This window comes from Malus domestica, chromosome 03 (assembly GCF_042453785.1).
Source record: "Malus domestica chromosome 03, GDT2T_hap1".
In the NCBI taxonomy this organism is placed as follows: Eukaryota; Viridiplantae; Streptophyta; class Magnoliopsida; order Rosales; family Rosaceae; genus Malus; species Malus domestica.
The window spans coordinates 34,568,898-34,592,864 of NC_091663.1; the positions used below are offsets into that span (position 1 = coordinate 34,568,898).

At 39.1% G+C, this 23,967-nt stretch overlaps 3 protein-coding genes across 11 annotated transcripts; all 3 read right to left on the bottom strand.

Annotated features, from left to right (window-relative positions):
- Positions 1-270: 270 nt before the first annotated feature.
- LOC103432410 (uncharacterized) lies at positions 271-5,223 on the bottom strand. 2 transcript variants are annotated; one of them, XR_011579536.1, is made up of 3 exons: positions 4,869-5,223; positions 3,137-4,241; positions 271-2,386 (listed from the first exon to the last, which is right to left on the bottom strand). XR_011579536.1 is itself a non-coding variant. In XM_008370594.4 (2 exons), the coding sequence occupies exons 1-2, from the start codon at positions 5,136-5,138 to the stop codon at positions 3,264-3,266; spliced, it is 1,248 nt and encodes a 415-aa protein (XP_008368816.3). In that variant the 5' UTR covers positions 5,139-5,223; the 3' UTR covers positions 2,918-3,263. The 2 variants fall into 2 exon arrangements, 1 of the variants encoding a protein (XP_008368816.3); XM_008370594.4 differs by lacking the exon at positions 271-2,386 and having other exon boundaries at positions 2,918-4,241.
- On the bottom strand, positions 702-1,385 carry LOC139194851 (protein NETWORKED 1C-like). Its single transcript, XM_070819778.1, has one exon. It carries the CDS (start codon positions 1,383-1,385, stop codon positions 702-704), a length of 684 nt encoding a protein of 227 aa, XP_070675879.1.
- A 1,199-nt stretch (positions 5,224-6,422) lies between the features above and the next one.
- Positions 6,423-11,123, bottom strand: LOC103432411 (serine/threonine-protein kinase Nek2-like). Of its 8 annotated transcripts, XM_070819399.1 has the most exons (17): positions 10,982-11,122; positions 10,825-10,888; positions 10,300-10,431; positions 10,090-10,206; positions 9,941-10,007; positions 9,754-9,819; positions 9,594-9,640; positions 9,433-9,478; positions 9,225-9,305; positions 9,099-9,141; positions 8,947-8,996; positions 8,776-8,857; positions 8,619-8,668; positions 8,389-8,462; positions 7,997-8,048; positions 7,352-7,813; positions 6,423-7,277 (listed from the first exon to the last, which is right to left on the bottom strand). In XM_070819399.1, the coding sequence occupies exons 4-17, from the start codon at positions 10,173-10,175 to the stop codon at positions 6,642-6,644; spliced, it is 1,842 nt and encodes a 613-aa protein (XP_070675500.1). In that variant the 5' UTR covers positions 10,176-10,206; positions 10,300-10,431; positions 10,825-10,888; positions 10,982-11,122; the 3' UTR covers positions 6,423-6,641. The 8 variants fall into 8 exon arrangements, with proteins under 8 accessions (XP_070675500.1, XP_008368818.3, XP_070675499.1 ...); XM_008370596.4 differs by lacking the exon at positions 10,300-10,431 and having other exon boundaries at positions 10,090-10,225; positions 10,982-11,123; XM_070819398.1 differs by having other exon boundaries at positions 10,825-11,113.
- Between the last annotated feature and the right edge of the window lie 12,844 nt (positions 11,124-23,967).

Here is a 23,967-nt window from a genome sequence, read left to right on the forward strand (position 1 = left end):
TTAGCTAGCATCATGAATTTGATCACTGAAATGGTAAGGATTCAGACCAGCGCCGGAAAATGCACGTGTTATGCAGACGTGGGTTAGGCCAATTGTCTTCGAATTCCCCTCCCGTAAATTAGAGTAGCCTTTTTTATACGAGTGATATTCTACTTTATAGTTTATACTAATCTATGATGTGAGGAAGGGGATTCAAACTTATGCATGACGGGAGCACATTCCGCTCTAGCCCACATTTGCGTAAATTTAGAGCCGTTTAGAGAATATATCTTCATGTCAAAGAATCCGTGATAACGACTTTATTCTGCATTTCCGATTAATTCACATGTGTAGGTTCTTTAGTATCCAATGATGAGGAGGAAGGATTTAAGTTTTTCCTTAGGGTCTCGAAAAAGACTTTCGATTACGTATGTTCACTTCTAAGACAAGACCTGGTGTCGAGGCCGCCATCAGTGCTCATCAACATACAAGGAAGGTTTCTCAGTGTTGAGAAACAGTGGGAGCTGTTTTTGGGGTCGGCCAGTCCACAGTTTCTCAGGTGACTTGGAGATTCATTGAAGCATTGGAAAAGCGCGCAACGCACCACCTCAAGTGGCCTGATTCGAGTAGAATGGAAGAGATTAAGTCTGAATTTGAAGCATACTTTGGATTGCCGAATTGCTGTGGAGCCATAGATGGTACTCACATCATTATGACCCTTCCTACGGTTCAAACATCAGATGATTGGTGTGACTCAGAGAACTACAGCAAGCTCTTGCAGGGAATTCCGGGCTCAGCCTCTTGTTTTCCTCCTTCGAATTCTGGACTTCGTCCTCCAAAACCTGATTACGCGTTTCCATGTCCTTCATAATTAAAGCTCCATCCTGAAGTTCAGAATACATAGATCTAAGTTTCTCCTGCGAATGAGAATGCAAATGCTGCAGTGTCTGGAAAGCAGTTTCAGCCTCCATGAATCGCAAACGCTCTTCTTGTATGGAAGTCCAGAGTCTGCCCAACTCCTGCTGCTTCTCGGTAAGTTCTTCACCCTGAGATTCCATTTTCTGCACCAAAGACTCCAACTCAGATTGGAGCGTCTGATTTGATTGTGTCAGCAGAATGCACTTTTCTTCAGAACCCTTTAAATTTGCAATCCCATCATCTATTTCAGAGTGTAGCCGTCGGGCCTCCTCTTGGGCACTAGCTATCTTATGCTCCAGAGTAGATATGGTTTCCAAGCACTGCTGGTTCTGGAGATCAGCAGCTTCCTTCTCTTCATTTAACTTGGCAATTGCTTGCTTCAAGGTTTCAACTTCACCTTCGGCTTTAACAGCTCGCTCATTAATTCTCCTTGTATCCTCCTCAATATGCAGTATTTTTCCTTCAGATTTGATATCTTTTCTAGACATTGTTGATATTGTGCAAGTGCGGCTTCTTTCTCAGCTATGACCTTTGCAAGATCTTGCTTTAGAGTTCCAGCTTCAGTTTCAACTTTACTCGCGCGATCATTGAGCTCTGCAGCATCCTTTTGGGCACAAGAGATACTGTCCTCCAGATTAGTGATTTTCTCCAAACACTACTGATACTGCAGAAGGCTAGCATCCCTTTCAGACTCTAATTTAGCAAGTGCTTCCTTCGAAGCTTGAACTTCAGCTTCAGCTTTACTGGCTCGCTCATTCAGTCCCCTGGAATCCTCATGTGCACGAGTGACTTCAGACTCCAGATTATTTAACCTCTTTAAACACTGTTGGTACTGAAGTAGGGCAGCTTCCTTTTCGGCTTCTAATTTAGCAAGGGCTTCCTTCAAGTTTGAAATTTCTGTCTCTGCTTTACCCAGTCGATCAGACTCAGACAATGATCGAGCCTTGATGTTATGGGTCTCATTGTCCTGCATGCTGCGGTCTTTTTCTTCTTCATCATGAAAATTGAGACCTTTTTCAACCCTTCCTTCTCCAGACCCAAATAGATCATTCAGCTGTTTCAAGACCGTTCTGCTTGTTCCAGAGTCACATTCATCGGTATAAGCTCCATTCTTCTTTACACCAAGGAAATGGGATGAGGAGATTCCCGGAGCATCTTTTTGCAATTCATCAAGGTCTAAGAATGCCCGCATTGGGTGTGGCATCTCATGTGTACGGGGATCAGCCTCACTAGCAGAGGAACCTGCAGGTGAATCATCTCCCATTGCAAAGGGAACTTGGTTGGGAAATGCTTCTGCCATGGTTCGATAAGCCTGGCGCAGCGCCCTAGTTGCATGATCATATCTTTCAGCTAAATCACGGTATGCTCAATAGAACATTTCAACCAATTTCATTAATTCTGGGCGCTGTTTATAGTACATCTCTGCTCTCCAAGCAAAGCAATCGGCATCCAATTCAATGAGCTTGATCATGTGCTTTGGCATCCATATCTGTTCAACAAGTTAAAACATAATTAACTCTGTATACATCTAATACATAGAAGAGAGGAGGAGGGAGAGAGAACATTATTGCTGTTATGAACAGAAAATCGAAAAGATAAAAAATCACAACCGGAAAGATGCACGAAATCAAAATGCGAGTATAGAGGTGCAAAATTGGATGACATTCTACTCTAGTGCAGTTGGGTCCAAACTATAAATGTATGGGCTCTAATAAAGAACCAATTAGAACATAACATTCAATATAAGGTGCGGTTTCGGTTTTGATGCAGAAACCAAACCGTTTTCTTAGCCATGGTTCGATTTCAAAACCGCAATTGATTTCTGTCTTTCACTTGTAACAAATTCAAAGAATGATGAGTTTAATAGGTTGCAGGCATTCAATCTCTGTATTTTCAATGATGTAAATCACGTCGAAAGTTAGCATATTGTAATACTATTTTCATGGTAGATTAACAACTTCATAATTCACTGGTATTGCATGAAATTCTGAACTAAGGTACAAGAAATGAGAACCACTGCTCACACTGCAAAGTATTCAAGAAATATATTTCTGAACAAGAAAGCCTCTTAATTTAAAGCTTCACAGTCGTCCAAGAAGAACATGATCAACAAAATCAGAATCTAAGTTACAGAGCTTTGCAGAAAGAAGGTATTTGATCAGTCTAAGTAGCAATTAGCGATTAGCATTGTAGAAATTCAAGGGACAGTTTTTCAACGGGGAGTAATTTCCGCACTCACCTTTAAACTTCCATCGTTCCTCTATTTTTTCTAGTCGTGAGATTGAATAGCTCAGAGGACAATCAACGGACATAATTTAGGAGAGAAGTGTTGGAGGTGAAAAGGCGAGTGCTGAAATCACTCCCCTTTATCTATTAGACTGCAAACCAGATCCACCATAGTATTGCTTTGTCGTTTCGCGCGAGAAATCTGCAAATGTCATCCCATCTTTCAACCGCAATGCTAGAGGTGGTACAATTTTCTGTATTTCTTCAGTTAGCCTACTTTGTTCCGGATCATCAACCTGTTTGACCTCTGAGGATATCTCCAAGGATTTGTCCATGGAATAATCTGTTACGGAGAAAGTTTTGTTCCACGCCGGCTGCAAGAACACAACAAAAGTTTCTCTGCTCAAATTTTCGAACTTGGAAGGCCTGCAAACAGAGTGAAGGGTGGCACGGAGCTTTCCTCGTGATATGATATTAGCCGACTCGCCAACCTGAACTATAAAACTCTCAGGAGAGGCCTTCACCATGAACACATTATCCTTTCTGGGATCAAATATTTGTAAATAAGTATTTCCATTAGGGTAAGCATACTCTTGATCCCCTTCTTCTTTCGCTTGTGGATGATTTGACAAGAGAAACATCGGAGCTGTCAAGACGGTGAAAATCCCATAATCATAATGCCATTGCTGCCACAGATTATCAGAGCAAATCCCCGAAACTTGTTTGCGTTTGTCACCAATCCAATTTTTGCTAGAATTGAAGGGTCTTTTCGATGTTCTCTTCATGCTCATTGCTTCTTCAACAAGAACGGAACTATCAAGCGGTGAATGATAGTGAATGAGACGAGCTTTGGCAGAGCAGGACTCCAACAAGCTCTCCTCAAGCTCATTTCCACCAATGGCACGATCGCATACTCGAGCAAGTTTAAGGCCTAGCTCCATCATGCAAAACCCCAACTCCCTAAATCCATTTCCGAGATTCTCAAACTCATTCACGGATCCATGTTCAGAATTCCATTGGGGTTCATCAAAATCATGTGAATATTTGATTTGCATTGCGAAAGACGACACATTTCTCTCAGGGTTTTTCAAAGGCACATCACTCCCCAAGCTGTGATCCTAAACAAACACTTAGCTTAGTTACTTGGACAAGAAATAAAACAAAGGGCAAAATTGCACTAGCAGTCCCTATTGTTCATTCGGATATTCAATTTCGTCTATATAGTTTATTTTGACATGTTCATCCTTATAATTTGGTTATGTTTTCACTTTAGTCTAATCCGTCTTCTAAGTTGATTTTTTCCATCCCATTATCCGCCATATCTTCTCATTTGGAAAGTTCAACTCAGAGAGATTTGTGCCCAATTTGACACATTGGAATAACGTTGCTAACGAAATGAAACTATGAGCTCGTTTAGAAGCTACTTTTAAATTACTGAAACTATCTTTAAATAAAAAGTTTTTTAAACCAATCAATAGTTAAAACTTAAAATGCAAGTTAATCGTGAAAAATCACTTGAATTATATGCTTCTTTGGAACAAAAAAAAAAAAGCATTTTACCTAAAAGCAGTTTCAGTGACTTGTGACTTAAAAGCATTTTCCAATCGACCCCTATATTCAATGAAAATAAGGAAAAATTAGAAGGACGAAAGTGAAAATTCAAGTGATTACAACTGCTACGAGTGCAATTTAGCCCACAACAAAAATAAACTTTTATTTCTTTAAGAAAAGTAAAAAGTTAATACCTTGAGAATGCCTTTGCGATGATTAGGGTTGAGAAGGGCAAGCTTGCGAGCGAGAGGGAGGAGGGCACGGCGGAGAGAGGCGGATTTGGGGACGCCGGTAATGGCGAGAAGACCTGGGCCTGTGGGACCTAGGGCTTCCATTATGGCTTTGCTCGTCGACTCCGCCCTTTCGAGCTCTTCTGCCGACGACAATGATTCATCGTTTGACGACACGAGTACGAGATCGGAGTAGCGGAGCTCGTAGAGTTGTAGCACTTCGGCGGCTTCCATGTCCGTCTGCGGCTCTGTCTTATTTTCTCGAATTTGGTCGGAGTTAATGGGGAAGAGGATACAGAATGTGAGGTTCACTATACGACAATTGGTCTTCTTTACGACCAAAAAGGTCCGTCAAAATAAAAATTAGGGATGTGATATCACACATTTTATTTTATTTTTTACATATTTTTTTAATTTTTGGTCGTCGGATCGGATGAATTGAAGAAGATCAATGAATAGAAATTATCAAGAGGTGTGTGAGAAGTAAAATGAGATGTGTGGATAGCACACCCCTAAAAATTAAGGACACTAATGAAAAAATATTTGAAAACTTTGAGTTTTAACGATAAAGATAAAATAAAGGGTAAAGTGAATAGTATCAGGATTGACTTTTTAACGTAAAAATGTGATTTTTCGTTAAAATGAATAATACCGAAAGTTTTTCGTTAAAATCCCCTAAAAATTAAAGATAAAAGTACGATGTCGAAAATTATTAAAATGGACATGTTGGCATGGACTCATATACAGCGAGAATGATTTATAAGGCACGGTTTGTTATGGTGTACATATTATCAGCTTGTTTTGATATGTTTTTAAAATGACTGAAAGCATTTATGATTAAAATATTTTTGAAATCAATCATTAGCAAAAATCTAAGTGTATCATGAAAAAGCACTTTAAGTGCTTCCTACAATAAGCACATATCTAGTGTTTCTTCCAAAAAGCATTTAAAGTGTTTTTGGAACTCAAAATCAATTTCATCAAAAACACTTTCAGTCATTTTAAAATCACATTTAAACAAGACTTATATATCGGCATTCGTATTATGTAAATTGTTATATTTTTGGGTCACGAATATCGTGACGTTTTGTAGTATTAAATATTATGTGGAGACCTTAGAAAAACTTAACCATACTAAGAAAATAGAGATAAAACTTGCAAAAGAAGAAAAATAATTAAAACTAAAAAGAATAATATTTAGCTACTCAAAGGGTAAGAGTTGCCACTCAAAATTATTCGTTGCTAATTCATAGAACTCCATGTTTATAAAACCAATCATATTATAAATCACTCTATAAAGACTGCCTCTACAAAAAAAATCAATTAAAACTAGAGTCGTTTAGTTATCGAATAGTATGAAAACAGATGAACAAAATTGATAAAAACATTACGATCCGTCCATGTATTTGCTACAATAGACTGACTAAACGATTTAATTTTAATTCATTTTTCGCATAGATGATTTTTAAAGAGTGATTCCTAACATAAACCATTCAGATCATAAGCACAAAACTCTGATTGGAACAAGAAAGGTTTTGAGTAGGAGGTTCTACTCGTGCTCGAATAGCCAAACATTGTTCAACGAAAAACCATTCAAAACTCGTTTTACAATTTGCACTCACTTTGAGATTTTCCCATGCCAGCATGAAGATATTAAACAGCTACTCTTTTCGAATTCCAGAATTCCAAGACGTACGGAATTTACAAGATAATGCAATCGCAATGCGAGAATGCGAACTAGGCCGCGATTTCTTTGAAGCTCTTGGCCAACCAAATGGCTGTTTCCCTCGGAGAAACCTTCTCGGGTCCGAATGGCTTCAAGAGCACTCCGAGCTCATCAAACCTTTCTTGTTGTAGAAGACGCGCACTGAACTCAAGCAACCCTTCCAAAGCCTCTGCACGTTGCTGGAATGATGAGGTGTCGAATCGCTGTTGTCGTGACTCGGAAGATGAATGGCTCGAAACACCAGTGGTAGGGTTCTGCTCAGGAGATTCACTGTCATTTCGAGCAGTTCCGTGGCTGCCATCAATTGTACTGGACTTGGAAATGGTTCTGTCTACAACCTGGACTATGCACTTGTCCTTGGTGATAGAGCGGTTCATGCTGTTTGGCGTGGTAGAAGGGCATCTTGCAGATGTTGATGAAATTCCACGGGTTGGAATGAGTGGATCTTCAGAAGAGGCTAAGGGGAATTCAGCCATCTTGTCAAGTCGCGGGGCATTGACAGAAACGTCTGGAGACTCCATAATCCCAAAGGGACCAACATTGGCTCTATATGGTGTTTGCACAGCTGCGGTACTTGTCAAGAACGGAAGAGAAGCTCTTCGAGAAGACTGGGAAGTTTTTCTGACTGGAGAATGCGACACCGGAAGCTGCAATCATGTCAAAATCAATATATAAACTCACCGAGTTTTATCCAACTTACTAATTTAGTAGTATGACTTACCGAATCACGTTTTGAGTTGACGTGGGAAATTCTTGACTTTGTAATGTGCTTCCTGGGAGTAACAGAAACTCTTGCTGTTGTTGCTCGTGGACTGTTAACAACATTGTACTTTGTGGACACCGACTTTCTGTTACCATAATCTTCCTGGGTACTTCCCATAGATACCTCCGTGAACTTACGACTTAAACAACCCGGGAATTCCTGCGTCCTCACACTAGAACATAGAGAGCCCTGTTCAGTTCCAGAAATACTAGGATTTAAGGTCCTATCATTGCTGAATGACCGTCTTTTCTCTCTGCTGGTACAAACAGGACTAGTTTCTGGCTCCATGAATCGTGTTTTCCTCCCATAACTGGACTGAGACCAATCAACTGGGAAAGTATTCCGTCGGGGGCTATTTAATCTTAGATGAATCTTAAGCACATAAGGCTGAAGATGGGGATGAGCAAGCACCTCTGCAGCCTGACAAAACATGGATAATGTTGTGAACAAATCCACGTAAATGGATGATTCATTTCTGTAAACAAGGCCGTGTAACTCAACAAACATTCATGCAATGGACATCATACATGACCTACTAGTACATGCAAGAATCAAATAAACAAAAATGCAGTCGGCAAAGGAAAACAAATAAATCAAACTTACACTTGGCCTAAGTTCTGGGTTCTTCCGCAGCATGCTTTTAACAAGACCTCGACTGCAAAAGAGAAGAAAACAGAGAATAGGGAAACCATGTTGTCAATCAACACATTCTGATTAATTGAATACCATATGCAAATATTCATTAAACAACCATCATCACAAAGTTTCCTAGAATATGGCTTTTAGTTCCTTCGTTAGGTGTTTCAATTAAATAAATCTAAATTCTTCGGAGCGGAAGCAGCTTTCAATAAATATCACACATTTAAGAAGAAAAAAAACATCAAAATTTCCACCGACAATGTCTAAACTCAACTCAAAATAAAATATATAAATGAAGTTGCAATCATGAAAAGAACTTAAGACAGGGACGCAACCGAAGCAGGAAATAGACTCACAATGCACCAGAGTACAATGTCGGAAGTGGAGCCACTATTGACTTGTTTATTTTGTTAATCAGAGATTGTATATCCTGTAGTCAGAACGAAATTCATAAGTTATCAAGGAAAAAGGTAGGACTTGTGATTCCATTCAACTCCTCAAGCCTTATTTCTTGTTTAGTGCCAAAATACCGCTAATAGGTAATACAAAGTTCACAACATTCCTTACTGAAAATTAGCAAACTTACAAAGGCTTTAAATGCAGGCCTGAAAGCAGCCATTTCATATATACAGCATCCTGCAAGACACGTTATATTGATATGTGTATATGGCTAAAAAATAAGGACAAAGAAAAGGAATGGGTTTGGGTGGAGGAATATGCTCATTAAGAAGAGGGACACTTACCTAAAGACCAAATATCTGACTTAGAACCATAAGGTATGTCAGCAAGAAGCTCAGGGCACATATGACTCGGAGTTCCGACAACCTGTACATGGAGCAGACATATCATATCACACATAAGCCAGGGTGTAAATCTTAAAAGTCAAAACTATATGTGTTGGCTGAACTACTTACAGAGGAAGCTAGATCATCTGAAGTTAACATTTTAGCGAGACCAAAGTCACCTACATATTATTATTGTAATTTCAGGATACAATTACCAAGAGAGAATCAAAAATGTGTAACCAAACTTGAATGTCAATCAGCATGAATAAATTATAGCTTACCCAGACGGATGTCTTGATCTTTTGTCAAAAATATATTTGAACACTGAAGCAAAAGAAAGTCAGAGAAAACTGTTGAATTTCAAACGTGTAGCTCTAAACTAATCTGTCCTTTAACTTGCCACTGACCTTGACATCACGGTGAAGAATATGGTTTGCATGCAAGTAGTCAAGTGCCATCAACAGTTGAACTAACCATTGGCAGAGTTTCTGTTCATATCCAAATTTCAAGTAACGAACAAAAATTACTGGGGGTATCACATTCTGATTAAACATCTAGCACACAATTGGGAGATCTAAAAAAAACACCCGGAAAATTCACTGCAAATGTAGCAACCTCTTCAGAGAAATGAACACCACGGGCCCTTTTTATGGCTTCTGCCCTGTACAGCAAGAGGCATTAGCATGAAAAGGTCAGAAGAGTGGCGGGAACACAAGGCCAAATCAAATAATTCCTAAAGCAGTAATGAACCGATTTAACAAAGAAGCAAAACTTACATGTCTCCTCCTTCACAATACCCAATAACAATGCACACAAAGCAACCCTGAAAGTAAACGCATCCAAGCTTCAATTGCAGAACTAAAGAATCATGAGTAACATGAATAACTACCAACTCATGGTGGAATAAAGAATATTTATGAGATAGTAGATACTGACCCTTTCGACCCAGGAATCTTTGTATTCCACAATAAATGGATTATGAACCGTGGAAATAAGCTCCATCTGCATTACAACAAACCAAGATAGCCATTTAAATTCCAAATTCTTACAGCCACCATTCCAGTATTACTCAATACTGTTAGCATATGGATTTAGTTTTAAACAAAAAATAAAGAACGCTGGCCTCCTGGTGGGCAGATCTCCGGCTTCTATCAGTTTGACGAGCAAGGCGGATCTTCTTTAGGACATACCTATGCACGTAAGTATGTATCAAAATTTAGTAAATCTATCAGACTCGAGTAAATACTAGAAGAAAATTGAAAGGAGACTCACTTCTTCTTTTCGTGCTTATGCCTCACGAGAAGAGCAGAACCAAAAGAACCCTTCCCAATCTGCTCTAGAACTTCATACTGCTCCATCTTAAATTCTACCAGTCTCACTCTTCAGGGCCTATAAAACACTTCTACACCTAAAAACAATGCACAAAAACAATCCACACATGAAGAAACAAAAAAGGAAAAACAAGATTAACCCAGGTCGTACCCAGTGCACAAGGCTCCCGCTTTACACAAGGGTCTGGGAGAGGTGAATGTCGGCTAGCCTTACCCCCATTTATGGAGAGGCTGCTCCCAAGTCTCGAACCCGAGACCTACTGCTCATGGGCGAAGGCACTTGCTATCGCAGCGACCAAGATTAACCGCACCCGAAAAAATAAACACATACAACAATTCAAATCATGAAGCAAAAATTAGTGAACTTTCAACAATGTAATCATGAAGCACATTCACCAATTAGTAAAATTATGAAGCGCAATTTAACCCGTACACAAGTTATCAGCTTGAACAAGGAAGTAAACTATGAATTACACCATGGCAAACACAACCCATCAACCCATTAAGCATAATTCAACCCTTAATCAAGCTTAGTTAACAATTTAATCAAATACCCAAATCGAACTCGTGCGACAATCCATCATAAACAAACTATGAAAACAGCAAGAAAAAGTAAGATCAACAGTACCAGGAATAAAAAAGAAAAGTACCCAAGAATCCAGAACAAGAAAAATACCAAGAAACTCGAAGAACGAGTGAATCTGCAGCTTCTTCTTCCTTAAAAACTTGAACTTTTCTATCTAAAAAATTTTAAAAAAAGGAGTTGGAGTGTTTATTTGAATTAAATGGGGACAAAATTAGGAGATTCGGATAAAAGCCCTCCACCTACTTACCTCCTAATTAATAATCTCCTAATTTTTCTCCATCAGATAAATCGAATAACAAGGTGAGCGCCAAATGGAGTAAAACGAAAGCAAAGCCAAAGAAAGAAGAATTCAAGTTCAAAATTTGCACAGAGAGAGAGAGAGAGAGGCGGGTTTGGTCTCGGGTACGAAAAGATTCTTGAGAAGGACCGGGGAAATCGGGTGGGCCCACTGCACGGGTGGCTGCAGAAGGAATTGGGAAACTGCCAAAGCGGCCCACTGCGTACACGACGAACGGTACTTTCCTTTTTTAACCCAAAAGATCAAAAGCGGATTTTGCCGGGTTTTTCAAATTTGTCGGAGGTCGGAGGCCTGCGCTGGTTACGAGTCAAGTTAGTGGGTTGAGGCCCAAAGTGAATAGTTTGTGGGCTTTTTGGGGAGTTTATGAGTCGGGATACGATTCCATATGTCATAACAAAAGCGAAGGAAATGACTTCTTTTTTTGTGTCCCTCCACTTCTTGTAGAGTACCTGCTTCAATACGGGGCATTTGAAAAAAATTATCCTGAGTTAGGGTGGGTCGATTTGTTTTTTATTTTTTAATACGAATGGGGAGGGGAGAAAGAAGGAAAACTGAGACCCTTGCATCTAGTTTCATTTGATCTGTCTAAACTAGCAATAGGCACACACGCAATGCGTGCGAAACAAAATTTGTTTTTAATGTGAACTTTTAATTTGTTTTGTTTTTTTCATTTATTTGTAAAGTTTTTTATTTTTATGTAATTAACTATACTGGTAAAGTCCGCTTTCAGGGATGATGTGAAAGTAAAATAAAACTTCAGAGAGAACAGGTAAGTGGTAGGTTTCAGGGATCCGTGTTGCACACAAAGCAACACAAACAGCCTGCATGTTTTGTTTCCTCCCAAAATCCCAAGGGTTTAGGGATTAGGGGTTCGTCGCTGCAATTTATGGCGTACATGTATATAAGCCCATTTAAACATTCCAACTACTTCCACATGAATATTAGGCCAAATATTTATTCACATACCTAAACACAAGCACAAAAATTGCTAAATCAGCCTAGAAGATGGTGGACATGGTTCAACTTTAATTAGGAGTGATTCTGTTTTACATTCAAGTTTCGTTTTTGGACACTCATTAATTTTAGGCTTAAATATTAAAATGGTTTTTGTGTTTTAGTCATTGGGTCAATTTAGTCCATGTGTTTTTAATTTGACCAATTTGGTCATTGTGTTTATCTCCGTTAGCCAATTAAGAATATTTTCATCTAATTTATGTACAAAAAATTACAAATTATTATAAACTTATTTATAAAATTATTTATTTGTTTTAAAATATTGTAAAATTAAATAAAATTAAAAATTAAAAGAAAAAATTATTCTCCTCCCAACTCCCCAACCTCCTCTCTAACGTTACCCCTCTCTTTTATATGTCACAACCTTTAATCATTTTTCAAATTGTAAGTTTTATATCTTATATGTGTTATTTCTCATTGATTTGCATTTTTCTGTAAAGAGAAAGGGTAATTATATCTCTTATAATTTTTCTTATGAATTTTTTAATAGAGATTGAATGAAATGTCCTTAATTGGCTAATAGAGACAAACATAAGGTCTAAATTAGACCAAATCGAAAACAAGTGACTAAATTGGCCACATGACTATAACACAAGGATCATTTTGACATTTAAGCCTTAATTTTATTTAAAAGAAAAAAACTCATACATCTACAAGCCATAAAAGGGAAGGGATCCATATATATATATATATATATATATATATATATATATATATTAAATGGGGATTAGTCGTGGGACCCACTTCACATCGATCTTCAATGATCGGAATTGTCTATTGTATAAGTCTCGATTCATTGATCATTTTTGCAAAAATTTAATTCAATCTGAAACCATTTGTCTATTTAATTATCATGATGAAATTTCAATGTTTCTTAGAGAATAAAGTGTGCGCCAATTTCTTTGAATTCAATTAAATGCCTCAAATATTTCCGATTTAGCTATACATAAAATTATCACAAATGAGTAATCGAAGGCTGAGGCTGAGGATGCAGTGCCGGTGGTTGGAAGTCAAATAGCATATGGGCGTCCAGAGAAAAATATCATGAAAAGTTAAAGGTTATTCTTGAAAGTTCAGTAAATTGGGTCCAGAAAAATAAGGGTTTACAAAGACGAAACTTGAGTGCACATAGAACCACTCTTAATTAGAGAAAATGAACACGAGCCTCAATTTTTGCAAATCACTTACTGACGAATAAATTGAAAAGTTCATGCCTACATGACAAACTATGACTTCTTACGTATAACAAGGAAGTAGTTTCAAAATACAATTATAAGAAATGTTCTTGTATCCTATTTAATTTGTTTTCATGTTGTTTGGACCATATGGAGAGTCCTTTGTGCTCTCATGTTCATTTTACCGAAAACAATTTACATGGCACGGATACACCACCATTTGTTGTCATGTGCTAATGAAACAAAGTCATGTGAACATAATTTTACTGATTTTATTTCATTGGCACAGCTCGCCGCTAGTAAGTAGTTATCCATTTTACCAGGCCAAATTCCAAGACGCAACATAGACCAATATGAAACATGGGACATAGACACATTTGGATTTTCTAATCCATGCTGCTTTGTGAAAGTAGTAGAAATAAGTGTAAGGTAGGGTCAATCTGGAAACGTAAGTAGTAGACATAAGTGTAAGGTAGGGTCAATCTGGAAACGTATCAAGATATGAAATGCCCTACATCAGAGGCTAAGGGAGTGCAAATGGAACTGGAATCAATTCCTCGTCACAAGATCCATTAGAATATTTCTGCATCTTAGACCACATACGTCTACAAATATCGTTTTTGCGCACACTATATGTCGCTTAGGGCTTTAATGGTCACAACAAGCCACAAAGGGTGTGTTTGTTTCTCGGGAGAAAAAAAAATAAGTTTTCAGAAGTATGGAAAAAGGGTTTTGGAGAAGGACAAGAGATAAACACTGCTTCTATATCCAAGTAGAAGAAGAGAATAGAAGAGTGGTAGTTTCTTTCACTTTATTCTGTATGATTCTTATTGAACCAATCTTTACACATTATCTTTTGTCTGGCTGCATGATATGACACATCCCGACCCGAAATGTCCACTACTCCGAATCAAGCTGCGTTGGCCGACACCTGGAAGGTAACGAAGCCATAAAGTGTGAAGATGTGGAAAAATGTGAATAAATTTAAACCTAAGAGTGCCTAAATACCAGAGTGCGCTGGTGAGCATGAAGGAACCCACTTCACACGTGACGTTAGAGTATAAGTAAGTACAGTGGAGTGGATTAAGAATCATACCCTCGAAAGAATCTCCAATACTAAGAATCGCCACGAATCTTCGACGATAAGAAAGCTCAACTAATAAAACCTGGAAGGTGAAAACAAAATTAGGGTGAGTGGCCCTAGAAATGAAATTTTAATAGAAACCATCTAAAGCATTATAACCCTTCGCTGTAACACCTGTATAGTTTCCAGAAAATCATACCACGTATCAATATAAAATCAAAAGTATATCAACAGTAAACCATAAATATACCACAACACAGCATCTCATCAACAATATCAATAATCATGTGATTAATAACTCATACTAGCACGCAAGTCAGAGTCACCTATGGTGACCTGTACAACTGCACCCATATCTCATCAATCAATGCTAACTCATAAGTCGGAGTCATCTATAGTGACATGTATGACTTATCCATATCTCATCACATATGCTAGCTCATAAGTCGGGAGTCACCTCTAGTGATATGTACGACTTATCCATATCTCATCACATATGCTAGCTCATACGTCGGGAGTCACCTCTAATGACTTGTACAACTTATCCATAGCTTAATAAGTATACTTACTCAGATGTCGGAACCACTTAAGGTGGTCTGTACGATAGGACTGGGTGTAAATAAATACGCTCAAGTGCTACGATCACGTGAAGACTGTGCGAATAATCGCGGGTCACCTACGAGTTGGAACCACCTATAATGATCTGTACACAGACCTGTGCACCTACCTTGGATCCAAGGTGAACGTAAGGTGCAGAAGGTGAACATCATGTGAAGGACTGTGCCCTAACCACGGGCAGGAGCACTAACACCGGGGTGCAGGTTTATGAGATCTAAATGCATCTCATCTGACATATACAACTCATAGGCACTTGTATGACAATGTCGAAGTTGCCTAAAACATAATGTGATCATGCCATAACTCAATCATTTCAACTAATATCATAACTCACCTGAACTTACCTATGCGTTCCGCGTTCATCTTCGCACTTCAAAGCATTCATAATAATTTTGTGCAGGTAGTATACACATGGATATGCCATAATGCAAATATAAAACTCAAACATATCATAATATTTTTCCAATATATACATATATATATATATAATGTGGCGTAAAATGCACAATCTATAATGCCCTACTCCCAAATTATTTATTTTCGGAAATAATTATCAGGGATAAGTCCAACTAAACACTAGTTTAATTAACTATCATTACTTACGTTTCCTTATTTCAGTTTCTTGATTCCTTCCACATTGATTTATGACCAACATCCAATCACTAAAACATAAGGTTAAATCTCATATTTTCACCAACTTCCTTCACATTGCTCAATTTCCAAACAAGGTATTTGTTTCAAATATTGTATGGCTGCATCTAACGTCTCGTTAGACTGCCTACGTAACCTAAACAGGGATCAAACCATTCGTAGTTCACAATAGTATTTCAAAGCATTCACATTAATCATAAGCAATAATCGATTTATAAACATTTATGGAATTGTCAAAAAAAAAAAATATATATATATATATATATATAATACACGATAGAATAGAAAAGACCCACTCACCTGTGGTCCGGGCTACGACTTCCTAGCACGCATATCGAGACATCACAAACTATCGTCACCTATGACCAATTATCAAGTCACATCTCAGAGTTCTGACCAATAGAATACATAATTTACATAAAATACATCACTACGTAATTCAATTCGGAAGATCTGCATCACGGATTTCCAATCCGTTACTTCCAAAGATCCACATTATACTTCTAGAATAACATCCTAAGGTTTCATTACGATCCAACGGTTGGATCTCCGCCAATTGCCAAAACCAAATGGCGGTCAACATTTTATTTTATGAACTTATAAATCCAATTGGGGAAGATCCGTACGTCGGATTCCCGATCCGTAAGTTTCTATGGTCCTCAAATATTACGTACTAATATGTATCAAAGTTTGGTGACGATCGAATGGATGAATCATATATAAAGGTCAATAATGTATCGTAATGAACTAAGTTCAAACAATCAAACCACGTCATATGGATATCAATTATGACATCAGAACATCTAATTGAACTTTGTTTGTACCATAATTGACCAATCCCGAAACTACTGAGCACCGATCAACGTTATACCGTCAAGGATCCAGAAGAGTTTCCCTCCAACCAAGAGGCCAATCACAACGCGACACGTGTCGACATCAGAAGCCAATCATAGCGCGACATGTGTCAGCATCAGAAGCCAATTACAACACGACACGTGTCAATGTCAGAATGAAACTAGAAACTCTCTTCTATAAATAGAGATCATTCTCTCACAATATTTCCTAATGTCATTTGTACTAAATCATTCACTAATACTCACTAAATGAGAGCTTAAACCTATGTACTTGTGTAATCCCTTCACAATTAATGACAACTCCTCTACTCCGTGGACGTAGCCAATCTGGGTGAACCACGTACATCTTGTGTTTGCTTCCCTGTCCCTATCCATTTACATACTTATTCACACTAGTGACCGGAGCAATATAGTGAAGGTCACAAACTTAACATTTTCTGTTGTACCAAAGTCCTCGCTGATTTTGTGCATCAACATTTGGAGCCGTCTGTGGGAACGACACTTATTCCCACTCTCTTCAGCTTTGCCAAGCTGGTTTCCACCATTCGTACACTCTCTTTTGACCAGGCATCCCTCTCTAACATGGGGAGCGAAGGAAGCCACAACACACAGAATGACACCCCTCTTGCACCTAGTGTAAAATAATGAAAGAATGAAGGAAAAATGGTTGCTCTTCAAGCTAAAGTCGATGAGCTAAAAGCTCAGAACAAAAAGATAGCAATGAAGAATGAGGTCATCTAAGAGCAGTATGAGAAGCTCTTTGAGACGCTCTACGAAACTAGGCGTACTCAAACACGCGAGCTCGTTACCCCTGTGGACATCAACCATCATCTGGGTACCCCCCCCAACACGGAGGGTTACCTCCCTTTGACATGGGTATCCCTGATGAGGAGCGAGCTAATCATCAAAACATTGATCAACATGAGACTTTTCTTAACCCAGATGCTTCGACCCGAAGCAAGAGAAGTGGAGGAAGACACCTCATTGCAGAAGGGTTGGAAGGATCGAAAGCCGTTTATCGTGACTGCCGAGACTTCCTAAAACAACGTCGAGAGAATCCCCTCCACATATGCTTAAAGATCAATGACCCAAGGGTTTCTGAAAGACTCGATCCTCTCCCACGACCTAGGCTCGCTACCAATCTAGGGAAGTAATAACAGGTCCTAGAAGAACATGAAGGTACAGGGGACTCTGAGGTATTCTGACAGACTCACCCTAGAAATCAGTACGGCGAGTCGAAGAAAAAACCACACGCCCTTGCTCAAACTTTCTTACTTCCAAGAGAAGATGGAGACTTACGAAAGAAAATTCCAGTGGTACATGGCTCCACTCAGGACCCTCTTGTCCTACAGCTCCTTGAAGAAGTAAACAGGTTAAAAGCAAAACGTCAGGCCGAGATACCTGACTGGAACCAACCCAGGTTTGGCCCTCTCACAAGGAGGATCCTCGACACCCCCTTCAATCGAAGACAAAACAAAAGCTTGGTTTACAATTATATATTGGAAGGAATAATCCAATTGAACACCTTAACCTCTTTGAGTCCACCATGGCATATCGGATGCACACCGACGAATAGCGATGTCTTCTCTTCCCCTCCACCCTCTTTGACGGAGCTCTAAACTGGTATTGCCGTCTTCCACCTGAGACAGTAGACTCATTTGAGAAACTGATCGCTTGCATTCTACAGATGACTTGTACACTATTCGCCAGAAGCCGGATGAGTCACTACGAGATTATGCCGGTCACTTCAGCCATGAATATTCTCGCTGCGTTGAGGCAGATGACAAGACTGCCTTCAAGGCCTTCACGGCAGGCCTATGTGATTATTTCTTCAAGTACATAATCAATGCCAACACTTGGAAGACTTACTCTGATGTGATGGCACAAGCTTACAACCACGCCTTCGCCGAAGTAAGGACATACCAAGGGAACCCTCATATGGTTAACCCCTATCAACAAGTGGGAAGTGGAAGTCAAGTTCTACCAAATAAGGAAATCTTGGCCATTCAGACACCCATTGCATCATCTCTTGCCTCATTTAGCTACTCGCTAAGTCACTAAACGTATCTGTCTCTTGGTAAGAGGAAGGATTTTTACTCTCAGCAAGCCCATTACAACAAGAGGGATAAAAGTTCGTATCAAGACAACCAAAGGTGAACGTACCATCGACTATTATAACTATGGGGCCAAGCCTCACTCTTTCAAAGTGGAGGATTAGGTAATGAAGGAAATGCTATTATAAGAAGGCATACACATTACAAATGTTTTGACTCTCAACCGCTTGAACTCTTTTGTCACACAAGCCATTCGGCAAATATTTAAAAAAATAGGGAATTCAGACAACTTCTTCTGAGTCTTTTGCGTTCCTAGCACTGGAACACTTGGTCTATGCTGACCCACCCTTATACTCCAACTCAGAGCTTCAACATGCATACTTTGACACAAAATATATGATACTAAGTGTTACAACCAACATGGTTCACATATCAAAAGCATGTATCCCTTCATGCATAGCAAAACATTCATAAGCATCATTCATATCAATCAACATAAACATCATACATAAACATTATACATTCCAACACATTCATACATAAACATCATACATTCCAACATATCCATACATAAGCCAATTGTGCTTCGAAAGGGTTCAACATAATTTGTGTCTTCGACACTTGCTATAATGTGCCTTGACACCTTGTCCTTATTCTTACCAACCAGGTGATGAAATGTGAAGAAGGAACTCATCTTCATGCCACCAACCAGGTGATGAAATGTACAACCCGTACTCTCCTTTATGCCACCAACTAGGTGATGAAATGTACAACCCGTACTCTAATATCATTTGGCAACTTGCCACTCATGCCACTAACCAGGTGAAGGAGGAACTCATCTTCGTGCCACCAATCAGGTGATAAAATGTACAACCCGTACTCTCCTTCATGCCACCAACCAGGTGATGAAATGTACAACCCGTACTCTAATATAATTTAGCAACTTACTACTCATGCCACCAACCAGATGAAGAAGGAACTCATCTTCGTACCACCAACCAAGTGATGAAAGCAACTCACCATTCATTCCACCTACCAGAAGACGAGTGGTACAACTTGTACAAGTGAACTCCTAGCATTCATAAATAATCAAAAACCCTCAAGCTTGACAACTCAACTAGTGGAGCACTTATGCCCAACAAGAGTTATAGTCACAAACAAAGTCTGATTGCAAGCTAACAACAACTTTAGTGCATGGCATACGAAGATCAAGCTATTCAGTCCTCTTACATCTGCTTCAGACATTTCTCATCTGTCACAATGCAAACACTACAACTCGTAAAAAGCTTCACACACTCTTGATCAAGACAGTGTAATGCAAAACCAATTCATGGTGCCAATAAGAGCTTCATCAAAGGAGTTTAACCACAATTCTCAAAAGCTTCACACACTCTTGACCAAGACAGTGTGAAGCAAAACTAATTTATGGTGCCAACAAGAGATTCATCAAAGGAGTTCAACCATAATTCTCAAAAACTTCACACACTCTTGAACAAGACAGTGTGAAGCAAAACTAATTTATGGTGCCAACAAGAGCTTCATCAAAGGAGTTCAACCATAATTCTCAAAAACTTCACACACTCTTGAACAAGACAGTGTGAAGCAAAACCAATTTATGGTGCCAACAAGAGCTTTATCAATGGATGGCAACCACAATTCTCAAAAGCTTCACACTCTTGATCAAGACAGTGTGAAGCGAAACCAATTTATGGTGCCAACAAGAACTTCATCAAAAAAGTTCAACCACAATTCTTAAAAGTTTCACACACTCTTGATCAAGACAGTGTGAAGCAAAACCAACTTATGGTGCCAATAAAAGCTTCATCAAAGGAGTTCAATCACAATTCTCAAAAGCTTCACACACTCTTGATCAAGATAGTATGAAGCAAAACCAATTTATAGTGCCAACAAAAGCTTCATCTATGGAGGGCAATTACAATTCGCAAACCTTCGAAGAAAATTCAAGACTGTTCGAAGCAAATTCAATTTATATGGTTCATCCAAACCTTCGACTACTACAAGGCGTGACTTGCATCACAATCTCTTGCTCAACAGTGTGGAAGCAAAATTTGTATATGTTGTCTCTCCCACATTTTCAAATTTCTAGTTTCCCAAAAAAAAAAAATTAGGAAATTCAACAAAGCTTCATCAATGGAGGACAACTACAAATTCTCAAAAGCTTCACACTATCTTGATCAAGATAGTGTGAAGCAAAATCAATTCATGGTACCAACAAAGCTTCAACTCCAAAGCTTCACCAACAAAAGCTTCATCAGTGGAGGACAACTACAAATTCTCAAAAACTTCACACTATCTTGATCAAGATAGTGTGAAGCAAAATCAATTCATGGTACCCAACAAAAGCTTAAACTCCAAAGTTTTACCTACAAAAGCTTCACCCACAATAGTTTCACCTACAAAAGCTTCACCCATAAAAGTTTCACCCACTATAAAAGTTTCACCCACAAAAGCTTCATCCACAAAAGCTTCACCCACCACAAATGCTTCACCTACAAAAGCTTCACCCATAAAAGCTTCACCAACAAAAGTTTCATCCACAAAAGTTTCCCCCACCACAAAAGCTTCCTCACCATAAAAGATTTTCCCACAAAAGCTTCCCCAACCACAAAAGCTTCACCCACAAAAGTTTCACCCACAAAAGTTTCCCTACCACAAAAGCTTCCCCCACAAAAGCTTCACCCACAAAAGTTACTCCCACCACAAAAGCTTCCCCCACAAAAGCTTTCCCCACCACAAAAGTTTCCCCCACCACAAAAGCTTCACCCACAAAAGCTTTCCTACCACAAAAGTTTCCCCCACCACAAAAGCTTCACCCATAAAAGCTTCACCCATAAAAGCTTCACCAACAAAAGCTTCACCCACCACAAAAGTTTCACCCACAAAAGCTTCACCTACAAAGCTTCAACACAAAAGCTTCACACTATCTTGATCAAGATAGTGTGAAGCAAAATCAATTCATGGTACCCAACAAAGCTTCAACCTCAAAACTTCACCTACAAAGCTTTAATATATATATATATATTTTTTTTTTCTTTCAGAAATTCAAAATTCAAAATTTTGAAAAAAAAAATCGAAAATTCAAAAATTCAGAAATTTAAAAATTCAAAAATTCGAAAAAAAAAATCGAAAAAACAATTTCCAAAAAAAATAAATAATTGCCTAAGCCTCATCTTCTTTGGGCCTAACAACTTTCATAACAAACATATATGAAGAAAGAGTTTTGGGCTACCACATATAAAGGAAATGCTTCATTCGTCAACTCCCTCGACCGGAGACTTTGGGGACTCCTACCATATGCTACTACACCTTGATAATCGGAAGTTTCACGACCACTCAGTGACTTGGATTTTTCAAGTCTTCAAACGAGAAGTTTTCCTCACTCAGGAAATTAAGGGAGCACTACCTCAACCTACATGCTTCATTCACAAAGCTTCAACATACAAGCTTCAACAAAAGGAAAAATTCAAAGAATTTAGTGAAGAAGGCCTTGGTGTATTTAACACAATACGTTGAAATGAAGCAAAGCTTGTTCATTGATATCTCCGATAAGTTACAAATATGTACATATACATGAATCAAAATAAACAAACAAGAGGGAGCTTTCACAAAAGTTGCTCAGGAGAAGTCTCAGCAGTCGGCAGAGCCCCAGAAAGAAGAGGCACCATAGGATGATTATTCGAAGCCTCGGTACTAGGCAGAACCTCAGAAGAAGGAGGCACCGAAGGTTGATCATTTGGAGCTTCATTATGCAGTACAACCCCAGAAGACGAAGGCAATAAATGTCTTTAGAACAAACCCACAAACCTCTGAAGATCAAGTAAAATCTAACCTTCAGATTCCTGCAGCTAGTCGAGCTTCCTCTTCATGTTTATAGCATAGTCATGTGCGAGCCTGTGCAACTGTTTATTCTCATGCTTGAGCCCTCTGATTTCCTGTTTGAGACTTATCACTTCAGCTGCCAATGATTCAACTTGGCGGGTTCGAGCAAATAGGCGTTGGGCCATATTAGACACATAACATGCACACTGAACACTGAGAGCCAGAGAATCCTTAACAGCCAACTCATCAGACCGTTTGGAAAGTAGTCTGTTATCTTTCGGAGTGAGAAGGTTCCTGGCCATCACCGCAACGGTCATATCATTCTTCATCACAGAGTCCCCAACGATAAGATGACCAGTAAGGGATAAGAATGATGGGTGCCGTATGTTGTCTTGAAAATGCATGGCTGCCTCTTCACCAAAGTTCAAGTCAAAACGACGGTCGGATGGGCCAGACATTCTCAGAAATGATGAAGGAGAAATGACGTGCAATAAATCTCTGAAATAAAGGGAAAATTCCTACAAGCAATAACTCTCTGAATGTACTTCTTGCACACAATTGGTGCCCTTATAAAAGAAAGGGCAACAGGGTCGTTGGTTCAAAAATCGAAGAGACACCACTCTCCGGATTCCGAAGAGGCACCACTTTCCACACGCAACATCAGCTCCTCGGGTACCACAGATCACTTTGCGAAAGATCTTTGACAAAGGTTAGACACATAAATTTTGAAGGTCCAGCTACTCTACTATTACTCACATAGGTAAAGGAACAGCACCACTGCTTGATAACTAGAAAGTCCCAATGTGTGTCAACCTCCGTGCTCCGTGGCAAAGCAAACTGGCAAAAATGCCCAACCTTTACTCATATTCGAGAAAACACTCCCAATAATATTGCTTGCTCAAAAATCGAAGAGGCACCGCTCTCTGAATCTCGACAGTCAGACTCCCAACAGGATTACTTTCTCAAAAATCGAAGAGACACTGCTCTCCAAATCTCAAGAGTCAGACTCCCAACAGGATTGCTTTCTCAAAAATCGAAGAGGCACCGCTCTTCGAATCTCGAGAGCAAAACTCCCAACATGATTACTTTCTAAAAAATCGAAGAGACACTGCTCTCTGAATCTCAGGAGTCAGACTCCCAACATGATTGATTTCTCAAAAATTGAAGAGGCACCATTCTCTGAATCTCGAGAGCCAGATCCCCGACAAGATTGCTTGTTCAAAAACCGAAGAGGTACCGCTCTCCGAACTTCGAGAGCCAGATTTCCTTGGATAAAACTTGTCTGTAATCTTCACACGCAACATCAGTTTTCCAGATACCACAAACCACTTTTTCAAAGTGCTCTAACAAAGTTAAAACACGTGAAACTTGCAGCTCCCGCTACATTGCTATGACCAAGAAAGTTAAAGGAATAACACTACTACTTATTGTTAGGGAGACTCCTATATATGTCGACATTCATCCTTCATAGCCAGGCAGACCTGCAAATAAAAAAAATTGCTCAACTTTTCTTCATATCCGAGAGGGCACTGTCAGCAGAGTCTCTCGAAATACTCAGCTTTTTTTCCTCCCGATAATACCTCTGCAAACAAGCCACACCAGAGCAAGAGTATCTCATATCATCACGGTTAAAAGCAAGACTATT